This window comes from Taurulus bubalis, assembly GCF_910589615.1.
Source record: "Taurulus bubalis genome assembly, chromosome: 21".
In the NCBI taxonomy this organism is placed as follows: domain Eukaryota; kingdom Metazoa; phylum Chordata; class Actinopteri; order Perciformes; family Cottidae; genus Taurulus; species Taurulus bubalis.
Genome location: NC_136609.1, coordinates 3,754,801 through 3,771,424, shown reverse-complemented (window position 1 = coordinate 3,771,424; position 16,624 = coordinate 3,754,801). Strand labels below are relative to the sequence as shown.

Sequence of the window (16,624 nt, the reverse complement as noted above, 5' to 3'; positions counted from 1 at the left end):
TCCCTGGGAGGTTCTTTGGGCCTAGATGTTCTCTGTCTCTTTAACCTTCACACAGCGAAACCAGCGTTTTATTAATTTTGCCACATTTTCAGTATGCTACTTAATGACTCATCTATTGATTACTTTGTGCACTGTGCGACCTCCGGAGTTTAAATATAAGTGTGCACATGAGTCTTTCTTACTGTGCATGCTCGACTCTACCTGTTTGCATTTTCAATTAGTAAAATGCCGAGATGGCCAGCCTGCACTGGAACTGATAAAAGCCCTGTATGAACCAGAAGATTAAGGTTTTGTCGGAGTGAGCAGAGAATACAGATCAGACATAATCCACTCTGTATTACAGCGCTCTTACAGCGGCTGCTAGTGTCTTGCAGAGGATTCCAGGTAATTCTGCAAAGATGAGATATGAGAGAGGTGCAGAGGCCCCAGACATGTACTGTGATATCCAACGATGGAAGATCTGGCGGCTCCTGATCCGGTGAAGTGAAAGTGGAATTATTCCTCTCTACTTTAAAGACAGACAGTCCGGTTGTGACTACAATGAGTGTCGGCGATGATCGGCTTGTAAGCGGCATATGATCGTGTTTCCGTGCGACCGTTTTCAATGATTTTCCCTGACAATGCAGCAGTGCGTCAAAAACAACAACACACACAATAGAGCAGCTCCCACTGGAGGGAAAAATTACTCTGCAGAGAGACGAGTAATATGTATCAGCTCAAACCAACACAGTTGACTTTTATTTATTTATTTAAGATGTATTTAACCAGGAAAAGCCTCATTGAAATAAAAAATCTCCTTTACAAGAGTGTCCTGGCCAAGACAGCAGTAGCACATTAAAACAAAGTTTCAGACATACAACATAAAACAGTGACAGAACATTTTTAGATCACAGCACGAGTAAAAACAAAACTAAGACTCAAGTTATCATATCCTAGTTCACACAGGTGCACATCCTCAGTCAAAAACATCTACAAGATGAGCCTTCCTCCAACTCCTTAGTGATCGGAGGTTTAACCCATTTAAACCTCTGATGTGTCAATTGCAGGTTCAACTTTGAGGTATATTAGCAGCACACACACACACACACACACACACACACACACACACACACACACACACACACACACACACACACACACACACACACACAAAAAGCATCCTGCAGTGTGACAGAGCATCAATACGCCTGAACACAGGACGAGGAGGACGAGGAGGACAAGGAGGAGGACGAAGGACTGACCATCAGAAAGGGGAAGTGCCAACTGCAGATCTCCCAGGATTAAGAAGCAGCAAAAACAGGAGATTATTAAAAATAATAAGGCCCACCTCTGCCTTCTCTGGCTCTAATGATGCGTGTGCAGCTACAGCCACATTAGGGCTCCGGCAGAGGAAATACTTCAGTTGATGAGGGACTCGGCTCGTCTGCTTTGTTTACTGTGTAGGCCAAGTGTATTGGAAATGAGAGGGGGGGTCTATTCTGGTACAGATCAAAAACCTCCTGAGATTCAATTACCCTCAGTTCAGTTTTATAGACACACAACATAAGTTATTGAACCAGAGCTCCATTTATAGGCCACTAATCTCATTACGATTAGATGTAATTATTATCAGGCCTTATTCTGCTATTGATTTGAATGGCTAAATCATAATTAAATGAATAGTTCCATGAGATAATTACATTGCATGTGAATAAGCCTGAGGAGCTTCAACAATCCTCCTGCATCTGATGACTGAGCAGTCAACCTGAGGCTTTAAAAAAAAAACTCCAATCCACTTTACTGCAGTCACACACATCTTCATTCCAGTAAGTAGGGCCAATAAAAGAAAAGCGAACACAATTAAATACCCTCTCCGAAAAGTTTGGGCGGTGCAAAGGGGAAATTAATCAGCGGCTGTGAGAAGGTTAACAAGCATCGCAGCCATGTTAAGTATATTGCACCTCTGCAAGAAACAGCAAAGTGAAAATGTGTTTATTCCATTCCAGGAGGGATGATTTACCGATGAAGCCGCTTGGTTTGAGGAAACGAGAGCGCTGGTGCCCTCTAGCATTCAAACCACTGTCATGCAGGGATGCAACAGCAGCTGCCTGCAACTTTTATTCAATTTATTTTTGCTTTTTGACTGTTTTTTTTAACGTTTTAATGAATGTTCTTAATTGTTTTTCAATCTTGTTTTCTTCTGCATTATGTTTTAATGGTTTCATGTGAAGCACTTTGAATCGCCTTGCTGTTGAAATGTGCTCTTCAGATAAACTTGCCTTTGCCTTTATCACAGAGAAATAAACTGAAATGTTACAGTCACACTGCTATATTAATGTCTTAAACTTTGAATAACCTGCTTTCCTCTTGCTTTGTTTGGTCCAGTGACTCATCTATTGGTCTGGATAAGACCAACAGTGCTTTCAATCATCATGAAATGATGGCGTTGCTCAGTTGGAGTGAACAGAGAGGCTGAAAGACACTCCTTGAGTTCGGTACAATTCGTCTCAGTGATGCAAGAAGATGGTCCTTCGTTGATAGCCAGGCTCCGGGCGGATATTTTTGTGACGATGCTGAAACAAATTGTCTCCCTTACGGTTCTTGATGGAGAGTTTCCATCAGGTGGCCCGGCTCCACGGCGACGACTGTTTCCATCAGGAGCAGCCGAGCCGAGGGGCTGCGGTGAAGAGACTCTTGTGTGAGTGATGAGTCCGCCTGAAGACAAAGGGCCAATGTTCCCAGGCCCTGGGATTGCTCTTTATGTGGTAAGGCGCTCCGGAGCCAGAATGGAGCCCTGCAGCTCCTTGCTGCTCATATATCGTCTTTATCAGCTGCCCTCCATCCACTCATGGAGGCTGAGGGCCCTTTGATGGAACCTAAATCACTGATATCATCTGGTGGAGTCAGCAGGGTGAGATGAGGCTGGGTACTATTTTTTTGTTCAATGGAAAATCACCATAAAAAAGATTTGCTTGTAACCTTGCAACTTAAAAAAAAGTTGTTTATGTTACTGTTTGTGTCATGCGATATAAAGTATGTATATAATATGCGTTTTAAGCATTTTAATACTAATATTGAATATTCCTGATTATTTTATGCTTTATATTTCTTATTATAGCTCGTATACAGCCTTAACAGTATGCCACCCTGCATTTGATTGCACATAATAAACACAACTTTTCAGTCCTTCAAAATTTGCATAATGTAGGACATTCTACAAAGAAATGGTAGCCCTTATTTAACATTTTCGCACATGTAATATTTTTAACATTTAACCTGAATAACAAACATTTAAACGTTTAAATCAATAACCGGCTGCAGACCGTCGCCGACCGCTAGGGGCCAGTATTGCGCCTTCGGAGCTGCTGACTCTGCACTCGAAGAAATCTCCCCCCCTCAAACCCGGAAGCGTTCCTGCATCGGCCGTGACTGCTATTTCATTCAGTGTTGCTGCGATTTAAACACGCTGCTGGTCGACATATCCGTTCGTATATCTTGATATATATTTGCTCGTCGACGGACGGAAGGAGAGCGAGACATGGCTGGTCGGCTACCGGCTTGTGTTGTCGACTGCGGCACCGGGTGAGTGACAACAACCCGACGCTAGCGAGCGTTAGCTGGCTGTCAAACTTCCAGCTAACGCCCCGTCGAGCTGAAGAGCCCGAATCAAGATTCTTTTCCCCGTTTATTCTCGTTTATTCCCACGTTGTCGTGACTAAAAGCTGCACGCCGACACGTCAAAGCGACCGGATGGTTTATTTTGCAGGCTTTTATTTCTTAATTTGCTGTTTTATTGATGCGGTTAGCTGCAAGCTGGCTAGCTAAGCTAATGCCACTTCCTGGTCAAGCCTCAGGGCAGAATGAGTAATAATCAATACTAATTGATTCAATAGTTGCGTTTCTGTCTTTGGGTTAGTTTGTTAGGATGCATCTGTAACTCGACCTGTTTGTTCCCTTTGCAGGTACACAAAGCTCGGTTATGCAGGAAATACAGAACCACAGTTCATCATCCCTTCATGTGAGTGCTGGAGGAAAAAAGCCCAAAACATGCATTTAATTTGGTCAAAGTGTGATTGTTTAATATACTTAAACTCTATTTATGATGAGCTCCAGATACAAAGTAATACAAATAACATAGTGTATATTAATGTGTAATACACAGATGTTTCCATACAGTTAGTCAATTAAATCATATTAAGATCTCTTTTTTTTTTATATACTGTTCACCATATTTTCTTTATTTCTAAATTCAATTAACAAAGTAATTATTTAATTAGGAATCTTCCTTTCTATGATTTGCAACAAGGTGACATATTCAGCCGACTTCCTTTTATTCCAGTCCAGTGAGACTCAGGTTATCGGACATCTTTCTTTTAGAAAATTATTATTATTATTAGTCAGATGTCCTTCATTTCAATTCGAGTATTTACTCACTAAAACCCACTACACTGTGTATTATTCCACAGCTCAAATTAGTCCCTAATGCACGACCTATTTAATACTAATAATACTAATATTATTAGTGGGACAGCAGATGAAAATTAGCCTCTCTGGCTCACTTACAGTGTTAATGTTGATTGGTGTGCATTGTCCCTGCAAAAATAAACATATAAATACATATATTTTATTTCTAAAGCATCTGTTTTTAATTAAATATCCTCACGTATTGTGTCGTCACCTCCAGGTATCGCAATCAAAGAGTCGGCCAAGGTGGGAGACCAGGCCCAGCGCCGGATGATGAAGGGCGTCGATGACCTGGACTTCTTCATCGGGGACGAAGCCATAGACAAACCATCGTATGCAACAAAGGTAGACAGGACTTCAGACGGTACTTCAGCTTGTGAGGAGATCCCATCTTGAGATTCTGACGTTTCCCTTCTTCCCTTCCAGTGGCCCATCCGTCACGGGATAGTGGAGGACTGGGACCTGATGGAGAGGTTCATGGAGCAGATCATCTTCAAGTACCTGCGGGCAGAACCTGAAGACCATTACTTCCTTTTGGTGAGGCCAGAGCTGTGGACACCGCTAAGAGTCACAACCTAAATGAAGTCTCTCTTAGTTGCATTTAATGCCCTTTCAGTCATTCTGTATTCACATCAGTTGTGTGTGTCTCTCTCTCCAGACAGAGCCTCCTCTCAACACACCAGAAAACCGAGAGTACACAGCGGAGATCATGTTTGAGTCCTTCAACGTCCCGGGTCTCTACATTGCCGTTCAGGTACGTTTCCCAAACAGTCCGACGCCCGAAATGAACACTTCCCATCGGCCGCATTGCCAAACAGCCAACCAGAATACAATTTACTCAGCCGAATGCAAGTAGGAAAGCCTTTTGGGGCATATTTGAAGCCAGACTTGTGGGCTGGAAATAGAATAAGATTTATGATTCAGAGGTTCAATGAGGAAATGAACATTTTTACTTCTTCTTTTTAAGGTCACCAGTCTGTTTCTCTTGGTGTAAATCCTGCTTGATGTCGTCATTCAGTATTTCTGATAGTTCCCACTCACACTGTTCACTGAGATTTCTTAGTGGCATAATGTGATTTTCTGCTCTTCCGAACAGTGTCATTGTTCCATATTTAGTTTTATTAAAGCTCTATGTTCCCCTTCAGGCTGTCCTGGCGCTGGCGGCCTCCTGGACTTCCAGACAGGTGGGCGAGCGGACGCTGACGGGGACCGTGATCGACAGCGGAGACGGAGTCACGCACGTCATCCCGGTGGTGAGGGAATTTCTTTTTCAGGGTTACCTTTTTTCTGCTCCGTCTCCGCTCTCGGGCCTGAACCCCTTTGTGTGTCTTCCAGGCTGAAGGCTACGTCATCGGCAGCTGCATCAAGCACATCCCCATCGCTGGCCGAGACATCACGTACTTCACCCAACAGCTGCTGAGGGAGCGGGAGGTGGGGATCCCTCCGGAGCAGTCGCTGGAGACGGCTAAAGCGGTCAAGGTCAGTGGTGCCAGTGTTCTTAGAAGCATCAACGCTGGTTGAGCTGATGTTCACAGTATTTGATGATTTATGATAAGTGACACGACGGGATGAACATCTTCTTTTGCCAAGTCGTTTGTTTGATGTTTGCTCTTTTGCACAGAGATGCAGCAGGTGAGGGATTAATGGGAAATTCACAGGTGTGTTTGTAGTCAGGTTAATAATAATAACTTTATTTATATAGCACCTTTTTTTTTTTTTTAAACAAAGTTTTACAAAGAAGCAAAGTATAGTCGTACATAACTTAAATACTGGTAAACAAAAAAGGACCATACCATAAAGACAATGAATACATACAAATCAAACAAATAACAAAAAAGAGCAAATGGAATAGAAAACTACCAAATAAATAAATAAGATAAACAAACAAAAACAGGGGAACAAAATAACTGTATGAAAGATTATAAAAGGACGACATCACTTAGAAGCAATTCTATAAAATGGCTTTTAAGAAGTGGTTTACAAGAGTTTAAGAAAGTGATGTTCTTGTATATTTAGTATTTAGTTCTGTTTCTCTACTGAAACCTGCACCAAAAAAACAGGTGAAGGTGGTCGTGTTAGTGCTATGCACTTCTCCGCCTGGCCCCTAGAGGTCAGTGCAGCCGCTAAAAGTCGCACTGCGTTGTTCTTCTTGTAGGAGCGGTTCAGCTACGTCTGCCCCGACCTCGTGAAGGAGTTCAACAAGTACGACACAGACGGCTCCAAGTGGATTAAACAGTACACGGGCATCAACGCCGTCTCCAAGAAGGAGTTCACCATCGACGTCGGCTACGAGCGCTTCCTGGGGCCGGAGATCTTCTTCCACCCCGAGGTAGAGTGACGAGTTTGTAAGATGCATCGCTGCTGATGGAGGCAACAATTTGATTTGTATTATCTTGATTGAACAGTTTTAAAGCAAAATGATACTTTAGTGTATAAACTTTTGCCGCTTTCAAAAGGACAACCACCAGATTTCTTTGACCTCCCCGTTTGCTTTTCGGTCTCGTCCAGTTCGCCAACCCAGACTTCACCCAGCCGATCTCGGAGGTGGTGGACGAAGTCATCCAGAACTGCCCCATCGACGTCCGGCGTCCGCTCTACAAGGTAGAGACGAACAGGCCTCCGCGGCCGCTACCTTCTCTCCCAATGTTAGTCCGTGTGCTTCAACGTCTCCCTCCTCTCTGTGTCGCAGAACATCGTGCTCTCCGGAGGCTCCACCATGTTCAGGGACTTTGGCCGCCGCATGCAGAGGGACCTCAAGAGGACCGTGGACGCGCGGCTGAAGATGAGCGAAGAGCTCAGTGGCGGCAAGTTGAAGGTGAGGATGAAGATTAGCCTGGAAAGAAAGAAAAAGAGCTGTGAATTGCATTTAAAGTAAACTAAATGTGTTTCCCCCTCTTATACACATGATTAGTATTTGTTTAAAAGTATTTAGTAACTAAAGTCAGTCTGTACTGACATAAAAAAATCCCAAAAACAAGAAGAAACTCGACTGAAACAAAACGTTTTCTACTTTATTTCTTCAGAGAGGGTTTCAGGAAGTTGTGTGTTTTTTTGTTTGTTTCGCTAATAACGGAGTTCTTCTCCTCTTTTGCAGCCGAAGCCCATTGATGTGCAAGTCATCACTCATCACATGCAGAGGTACGCCGTCTGGTTCGGGGGATCAATGCTGGCGTCTACTGTGAGTATCAAACCGGTGTTCTCTGCTCCTCTAACGACATGTAATCATCCCTGCCGCAGCTTTTTTAAAATAGAAATGACTGAAGTTTCACTGATCAGAAATAAACGGTCTTTCCAGATGCACTAACTCTGGTGAACGTTCTTCTTCATGCTGTCTTCACGACGCTAACGCCCCCCTCCCTCCCGTTCTCTGTTTTTTTTCGGCAGCCTGAGTTCTACCAAGTGTGCCACACCAAGAAAGACTACGAGGAGATCGGCCCAAGCATCTGCCGCCACAACCCCGTGTTCGGAGTCATGTCTTAGGCGGCGGGGCGGCGCATTCAGCGGAGGCCGAGGGATTTCAAAAAAAAAAAAAAAAAAAAGGAGGGGAAGAAGCGCCGCAATACCTGCCGTGGAAGTCCCATGAGCCTTTGCGCGGATGCTCCGACAGACTCATTCGGACAAAGCGACAGTGGACCAAACAAACTGCCAAACTAGCGGCAATATCCTCATAAAATTTGGAGGAAAAGAGGTGACTCAGCCCAAAGGATCCTCGCATATAATGTTTACTGCAAGTAGGTTAATAATAGGTGATGAATCTTTAATTTCTGCGTGCCTCGTATATGTACTTATAATATCCTCACAGGGTTGTGATATGTAATTAATCAACATGAGTCCTGTATAGATGCACCTCTCTGTGTATATGGGTTGGGTTCTTGCTAAATGTTCTATACTGTTTCAAGAAGCAGGACATGCTTTGCCAGTTTGTTTTCCACAGACATCAGTGAATAAAACCCCTTTTTGGTCATCAAATGGGTGCAAAGAAAAAAACAAAAAATATCAATCAGCAGACAAACTGAGCGTTCCTGATTTTTCTTATCTTTTTTTGTGTGTGTGTTTTTTTTTTTTTAACATGTCCATCAGTACCTGGAAGAAATATTTATTTGAAGTTAAATATCAGGCATTTAAGGAATATTATGGTTCTGTTCAAATAGTTTCCACCAGGTGTCACTGAAGTTTTCTTTTCTCTCGCAGCATGGTGACACATCGTCACCGCTTTCTTTCTTCTTACCTTTTTTTTTTTTTATTTGTATTAATCATCTCTTGACCAACATGTCTTTTAAAAAAAAAAAGAAGAAAAGTCGTAATAATATATGAACTTGCAGTTTGAATGACTGTTGTTGGACCATCACTGTTGCCTAGATCTCAGTTCTACTGGATAGCCTTGTACTGTACCAAAATCTGGATTTCAATGCTGGCATTCCAATAAATGCCAAGGAGATATTTCTACAGTTGTGACGTGTGTTCTTCTAGCTGTACTGTGAAGACCGGTTGCATCTATTCTCAACATATCAGCTATATTTGTGAGGGTAACTCCCCTGTAACTGTATCCCTGCAGACGGACAGACACATGATGCAAGAGTTTATTTTCATTGAACCACTGCATGTTGGTACAGTAGACAGGAGCCGAGTCCACAGGCGGATCACTTATTATGCAGCAGAAGACGAATGGACTGATGGGTTTATTCTAAGAAATGCTGCAGGAAGCAGAGACGGAGTGAGAGATGGCTCAAGAGAAGTGCTGATTTACAGTCTGAGAGCGACAGACGGAGCCATGCTTCCTGCTGAGAGGCTCAAGGTGCTCCTCTTCTTGGCTTTGTTCTCAGCAGCGGTGGGGTCGCTGCTCACGCTGCTCTCCTGCGGGACGGAGTACTGGCTGCTGGCCGCCGAGTCCTGCAGCCGGCCGGAGGGAAGAGACGGAGCCGGCGTCCTGAGAGAGGGCGAGAGCGGCACCGAGGTATTTAATAAACACCCAGATCACTCGAGTGGCTCCTGTCAGACACGGAGGGGAGTGAAGGAAATGGAACACACACATCAGGGGATTGAGCCCAGAACAGTTCAGTGGAAACAGGTTGATGTTCGATCATCTACGTTATGGAGCCACGTCCAGGACATTAGTTTTGTTCATTTGCAAAAAAAGATTTGAACCCAAAAAAGCAAGATTCAAAACTGTAAAAAAGTTGTGAGTGAAAGTTGAAAATATAAAATCTGTTACCGAAAACTGAAAAAATATATTTTATCCCCCCCCCCCAAAAAAAACAGAACTGAATCAAAAGTATATTTAACCTAAAAAAAATGTTTCATACACAAGACAAAAACTTGAATTTTCAGGTTAAAATCTATTTTTTAAATGAACAAAACTATTGACCTGTATTTGCCTCCATACTTCACATAAAAGCAGAAGGACTGCACGTTTAGTTTGGTTTCTACTCAAAAATGTGTCTTAAAAATCTTTGATGAGGATCCAGTATTATAAATGGACTAATTGCCCTTGAGTTTAATAAAAGTGGCTTTGTGGTCCAGCAGGCTGGAGCCGTGAGGGTCTTCCATGAAGGTCTGTTCTGGCGCTGCTCCTTCATGGCGGCCTCAGATCACTCCGTGTGGGACCTGTGGATCTGTGAGAACCTCGGCCTATGATGCTTTTATGAAATCTATATTTGGCCAAACGGCAGCATCACAACTGCGTCCTTCCCCCGCAGCGAATCCGCCACCATCCAAGCTGTGCCGGGCCGCCTTCCTCTTCCCGTTTCCTGTGGGCGGTTCCCCCGCAGAACCATACGAACGCCACTCTGCCATTGGTTGGTATTATTTTCCTGAATCATTCTTATACGTTTTATGATCTGTTATGACTCACAAGGCCTCATAATCTGCAGTTTTTAGGACCTTCTGGAGCATCTTCCTGGTCGTGGGCGTGGCGGCTGTCGGCGCCGGAGGATTCGTGGTCATCTGTGCCGGCCCGCTGGCCAATCACAGCCTCTATAAGGCGGGAGGGGCCCTGCTGCTGTGTGGCGGTAAGGAAAACATATGTCACTTCCATGATCATCATAAACATATATGTGATATATAAATATGAGCTCTTTTGAAAAACAACTGTGAGTGATTAGAAATGAACGTTTAAAAAGACAAATGACATGTGATGGAGCCATTTAGTGCCATTAGGTGTAGGGTTGTGATAAAAAACACAAAAATATTAGAATAATAATAATACTCTCCTCATGTAGAAGCGGTATATGATAGAGAAGTGAAAATAAAAGGTTTTAATAAATATAAGAATTAAAAAAAATGGTTGTCCATGCAGACCCCTGTATAGATAAAGGATCTATATAATGTTTTATATTTAAAAAATATCTATCTTTTGGGGGCTGATGATTTATAATGGCCTTATTTACCTTATTTTATGTTGTGTTGCATCTTACCAGTGATGTAGTCAAAATATAAAACGTGATATAAAGTTTTCAGCATATTCTGATGATAATCACGTGAATATCGTGATTATTTTGGCGAGAATAAATCGTGACATAAAATATGCATATCGTCCTCCGCCCTAAACAAATTTGAAATAAATGCATTATTGTATTTCTGTCCTTGTAAAAGTGTCCATGACAACCAGGACTTATAATGACACTCATAAGGCCACACTGAAGTGAAGAATATCATCTGCAGACGATTCCTTTCTGGGAGCAGCTGCTGGTCAATTCATCGTCTTGGTTTGAGAAAATCAATAGTTCAGAAGAAGAAATATGACCCGAAGAGCCACATGTGTACAGCCCAAAAAATATTACAATAACTTATGCTGTGGAAATGAGGAATCCGATATGAAACACTGGCCTCAGGGTTCTGAATCATTATCCAGCCAAAAGTTCAACAAATCTGACTCTCTTAACCCCAAATATGTGTTTATTCAAATTAATAAAACAAAATGTTAACCCTTTAACACCCAGTTTCCCACTTATATGTCAAGTTGTTCCTCCTCACTGAAGCTATATTAGTGCACTGCATGGAATATACAAACTCAGATTCATAATCAGTGTTATGGCGTCTTGATTTAGATGCAATCTTTTTATGCGCATTTCCCAAAAATTCAATTTTTTTTCATTTTTGGGGGAATTTGGGGATCTTCGCGATAATTATATAATAAAAAACATTGCACTGAACAATGTTTTGCTGTATGTCAATGAGTTTTAAGCGTTTACAAACACAACATTGTTTTATTTATTTCAGAGATCAGTAAAATAAATCTTCAGTGACTCAATATTTGTTTTAATCGCGTGGGTCAAAATGCATTTAATTGGGAATTCTCGATCATGTTTACCTTCTAATTATGTTGCTTTAAAAAAATATATATAAAAAATATTTGTCTGATCTGATTCTGCTTAAACATGAATAAAAACAGGAAAGAAAGCATGCACCATCCTGATTGTGCTTGATTGCTGGTGGCTGATGTTGTGTGTGTGTGTGTGTGTGTGTGTGTGTGTGTGTGTGTGTGTGTGTGTGTGTGTGTGTGTGTGTGTGTGTGTGTGTGTGTGCACGCACGCACATATGTTGAATGTGATCAGGCCCACATAGAGGTGTGGATGCTCACACAGAGAGGACATTATCTGTGAGGCAACATATGCTCTATGTACGGGACGCTGCAAAATCAGACCTGACAGATAAAGGAGAGGTACATGTGTGAGTGTTAAGGGAATTTACATCTTCTGAAAAGAAGGCGGAGCCACTGACGTGCAAAATAGATGTGTTTAATCTTTTAAAACTCTGTGCCTGCCAGGTGTGAGTCTGCTGGCGGTGCAGGTGATGTTCCTGCTGTGGGTCCATGTCCTGGACACTCTGGAGCAGTTTGCCCTCCATCACAGAGCCTCCAGCTGCGCCTCCTTCCAGCTCAGCGTGCAGCACGGCCCCTCCTTCCTGCTGGCGCCGGTGGGGGTCTTCTTCTGCCTGCTGGCCGGGCTGCTCTTCCTCCTCATCGGCCGCGGCGTTCAGGGGACACGGCGCCATAAAGGGGACGCACTTCCTGTTCCTGAACCTCCAGCTGATGCCTATCTGTGATCCTTCAGCCAAACTGTACTAATACAAATATGTAGGTTTTATATATATATATATAAATATACATATTTACTGTATATATATATATATATATATATATATATATATATTTATATAATACAGATGTATATATTATTTATATATTCATATATAGATATTATATAGATATTTATATAATTATACATATATACTGTATATATATATATATATATATATATATATATATATATATATATATATTTATATAATGTAGATGTATATAGATCATTTATATATGTACTATACAGTATATATCTACTTGTATATATATTTATATATATCTATAAATGTCTATTTTGCTCCTGTCTTGCTGACATCATGCAACTCAAATACAGATATTTTCCTCTTTTCTTTCTCTTTTGCACATACTAATGTTGTTGATGTTCATACATAAATACACAAACACTTGACATCAACAGAAGAAGTCAGCAATCAAACTTCGGTGGACAAAAAGACAGCGGCGGACTCACAGAATGATTGACAGGTGGTCACTCAGTGGCGATAATTGGAATCCTTAATTTGAAGTTGGACTTTCCAAATGATTATTCTAGTCTATTAAACATATCCAAATGTGATTAATACTCCAATACTCTCACTCTGCTTTTATTATAATTGATAAATCAATTTTGACAAAAGCTGAGAGGAGAGTCCCGCCCGGTGTTCGCTGAAGGATGGAGGAGATTGAGTGTGACCGAGCCTGCCCATCACTAGGACATCAGGTGGAAGCTGTGAGGTATCGGGTCAGAGAGGGATGGCGATAATAATAAATTAGACTGTCATAATCCATTTCCTGACAGCAGAGACGCCTCACAAGCGTGTGTGAGACTCACGCCGGCCACTAGAGGGCAGCGTTGTGTCAGGCTAATGTAATGTCCAATGACGTGACAGCGGAGTGCAACGCTGCACGTCAAGCCTGCAGAGGATACAACCAGGAGAGAAATTTGTAAGTGATAATTAAGTTTCCCGACAAACAAAAGAACATTATTTCTTTTCTCTTCAACTTCAGAGTAGTTAACATTATATCTGAAGAAGGAGGGGGAGGAGGAGGAGAGTCACACCTTGATAATTGGAAAAAGAAAAGGCAAACAGAAGTGAGACATTGACATGTTACAGTGACAAAAGAGAGAGGAAGAGGTTGACACTGCTCATCAGATATGTTGGTGTCTGACGCTCCTGCCTCTCCATCCCTTCCCCTCTTAATCTCCGCTGTGAACGAGGTGAGTATAATTACAGCGGAGCGTGTCACATCCACTCTCATCCGCCTCCTCGCCACCAACGCTGCGGTCGCCACTTTCTAATGAACGCCATGCAGATGCAGTCAAGGCGCTCGCTTTCACTCTGCGAAGACAGATTCATTACTCGTGGTCCAGGAGCGCATGCACACACACACACACACACACACGCACGCACGCACGCACGCACGCACGCACGCACGCACTTCTAGTTCGTCCTTTACATCTCATCATCACGGCGGGTCTTTGTCCTCAGCAGATAGAAGCGTCTAGTAATTACACCCGGGGGGCAACTTAAGTCATCTCCTTACAAAGAAAACAGACTAAATATATATATATATATATATATATATATATATATATATATATATATATATATATATATATATATATATATAGTAAATATTTTGTTGTAATGTTCATTTTTCATTTGCACACACCCATGAAGCTTGGTCTATGAAGTCATTTCTCAGTCCCAACGATAATGCAACATTTGATATTAGACATTTATTTACATGTATCTTCCATTTTATTCATATATTTCGCTGCGTTTGTGAACCTAATACTTTCGGTAAACCATTTTCCATCACCAAAACAGTTCCTCCACATGAGTAATGTTATGTTTTCACAAGAGATATGAAGAATTTCAAAAATCAAGCTTCAATTTTTCAGCTTTAGGGCCATATCATCTCTCTACACTTGTGCCTTAGGACAATAGTGACTCATTATATAGAGAGCTGAGATTGTTCTGCACATTTTGATATACAACACATGAGTGTGTATCATATGCCAGTGCCTTTAAAAGGTGAATTTAAGAAAGTGTGTAAAATCGAGAAAATGACCTCAGACCTCAAGGAGTTAACCCATTTCACCATCACGTTTAATTTGGCACTGGTGGATTTTCAAGGCCCGGCTGATATACTTTAGTCTGTGTAGTTATAGACTTCTGTGACTTCATTTCTACTTTACCCAAATCACAAAGCTCAAACAATCCTTTCTTTAAATCCGTAGAGCTGGAGAAAGAACAGTTATTTGTGTGCCGTCCACCTGCAGAGCGGTTCCTGTAAACCTGGACATGTGTTGGTTGCATCTTCATTGCTCCGTGCTTTGTTATGCTATCGATGTTGCTTCATGTAACTATAACAAGTCGGGCTCGGGTCAACGGATGCATATCACGCCTCTGAACCGAGCCCACTGTGGGCTGCAGTGCACGCATAACGATGAGCGAGGCGGGGTTTACACTTTCATACCATGGAAACAAATATAACGAGCAGCCATTGAGAGCCGGACACAACGTTTCCCCCCCTGTGTTCACTCTCCACATTGGTACGCTCCGCCCTACCTCCACGCTACCCACAGGCCAACCCAGGGGGCGCAATTATTCAGGCCTTTGCTCAGCCAAGTAGAAGAAATTAGCCTCTCCTCCCGAACCGAGACCTCCTAACCTGCACCAGGACCCCGGGCTGCCTCTGACTCGCTGCACCCCCTGTGACTTCCCTCTCCAGACCGTGTTTTCCATACATATGAGCCCGAGCTGGCCGGAGCCACGCTTGGCTGCCATTCAAGCTCTCCTTGCCCCGGCTGGCAGAGTGGGCCTGTGGAGCTGCAGGCGATGTAAGATCCAACACAACCCCAACCTCCACACCTCCTCGCTCCCCTCCTGGAAGGATGCTGGTGTCCTCGGGCCGACGATGCGCTTTTTACAACAACAACAAAAGTGTAAGAAGATGAGTCGTTCCGTGTGGCGGAGATTACAAAAGCAATATCAGAAACTGAGTTTAGGCGGACGGGAAGTTACATTTCTGATTTTATTTTATTTTTTAAATGACTGCGGGTCAATACCAAAATGAGCAATTATGGAAAAGAAGATCTGTAATGAATTCTAGTGCGACAGAGTGTGCGAGGGCAGAGAATAAGAGCTCCTCCTCTTCCTCCGTTTATCCTTCACTTAATCTTTCCTGTTCTTTTTCTTCATTCGATTCAGTTTGAATCACTTGTGATTCCTTTTCCCTTTTCCTTGCCTGATTCTCCTCTCCTACCTTCCTCTCATGTCTGTCTCGGCCTTTTCTTCTTCCTCCCAGCTTCCATCTCATCTATTCAGGCCAGCTAGCGGCAGGTAATGAGGTCCGCGGCTCGGTTGCCGCTCACAGTGAGAGTTTATGAAAAAAAACGTTTAGCAGTTGAATCCCAATCTTCCTGCGACCTTGAGCCGCTTGTTGAGTACGCAAAGGTGTCCCCAAGAGGATTAAAAGAATAAAACATGTTAAAAGGTTCTCTTTTTTGATAATCACAGCATAAAAGGTTACAGCTGATAACGCCGCCCTGAGCTGTCGCCATGTTGAGAGCCCTGGGAAACAATCGATTATACTAGCGAATTTAGCAATTTAGCACTTTCTTTTTGATCAAGATGATTTTGTTAAACTAAACAGACAGCAGGCGTAGTTGCCAAATCCACCGCCCGCCACTGCAAGAATGATTGTTGCAATAAATGTGAATATAAGTTTGATAAACCACATTTTAAAGTGTTCTTTCCGTGTTGAAAAGAAAACAACGAGTCATCGCTAGCCTAGTTTCTCTGGTCATGGGATCATTATTCCAGCAGCTGTTCATAATTAATTCCAATATGGCCGCGCAAATGTCTTTATTGCAGCGCTAGCTACAGACCTCATTGGATGAGATGTGTTTTTACACTCAAACATCGACAACTGCAGCTGTAATACATACACACTTTAACACCGCTGAGTCTGCTTCTCAGTGGATCTTTTATCAAAGCTCAGACATGTCTGGCAAATGGGTGACATCAGGGGGATTGAATTCATTCACATCCCTCTTACAGCCTGCTCTCCGCCCATCCTGTAGTCCCTCTATCT

General features: G+C 42.6%; 2 protein-coding genes across 3 annotated transcripts; both read left to right on the top strand.

Annotated features, from left to right (window-relative positions):
• Positions 1-3,443: 3,443 nt before the first annotated feature.
• LOC306753101 (actin-related protein 3) lies at positions 3,444-8,003 on the top strand. Its single transcript, XM_079236938.1, has 12 exons — positions 3,444-3,561; positions 3,942-3,997; positions 4,664-4,788; positions 4,870-4,980; positions 5,102-5,197; positions 5,589-5,696; positions 5,779-5,922; positions 6,599-6,772; positions 6,952-7,044; positions 7,133-7,258; positions 7,538-7,621; positions 7,828-8,003. The coding sequence occupies exons 1-12, from the start codon at positions 3,518-3,520 to the stop codon at positions 7,921-7,923; spliced, it is 1,257 nt and encodes a 418-aa protein (XP_079093064.1). The 5' UTR covers positions 3,444-3,517; the 3' UTR covers positions 7,924-8,003.
• Positions 8,004-9,109: 1,106 nt separating this feature from the next.
• LOC306752837 (transmembrane protein 182-like) lies at positions 9,110-12,488 on the top strand. Of its 2 annotated transcripts, none has more exons than XM_079236653.1 (5): positions 9,110-9,397; positions 9,967-10,057; positions 10,140-10,238; positions 10,314-10,451; positions 12,209-12,488. In XM_079236653.1, exons 1-5 carry the CDS (start codon positions 9,215-9,217, stop codon positions 12,484-12,486), a joined length of 789 nt encoding a protein of 262 aa, XP_079092779.1. In that variant the 5' UTR covers positions 9,110-9,214; the 3' UTR covers positions 12,487-12,488. The 2 variants fall into 2 exon arrangements, with proteins under 2 accessions (XP_079092779.1, XP_079092778.1); XM_079236652.1 differs by having other exon boundaries at positions 9,964-10,057.
• Positions 12,489-16,624: the final 4,136 nt, after the last annotated feature.

Bases quoted from the DNA above. Each gene is read 5' to 3' on its own strand.
- LOC306753101 (XM_079236938.1), top strand. From the start codon at position 3,518: ATGGCTGGTCGGCTACCGGCTTGTGTTGTCGACTGCGGCACCGG. The intron at 4,789-4,869 runs GTAGACAGGACT...CTTCCCTTCCAG, and splicing joins AACCATCGTATGCAACAAAG to TGGCCCATCCGTCACGGGAT. The intron at 5,923-6,598 runs GTCAGTGGTGCC...TTCTTCTTGTAG, and splicing joins AGACGGCTAAAGCGGTCAAG to GAGCGGTTCAGCTACGTCTG.
- LOC306752837 (XM_079236652.1), top strand. From the start codon at position 9,215: ATGCTTCCTGCTGAGAGGCTCAAGGTGCTCCTCTTCTTGGCTTTGTTC. The intron at 9,398-9,963 runs GTATTTAATAAA...TTTGTGGTCCAG, and splicing joins AGGGCGAGAGCGGCACCGAG to CAGGCTGGAGCCGTGAGGGT. The intron at 10,452-12,208 runs GTAAGGAAAACA...TGTGCCTGCCAG, and splicing joins GGCCCTGCTGCTGTGTGGCG to GTGTGAGTCTGCTGGCGGTG.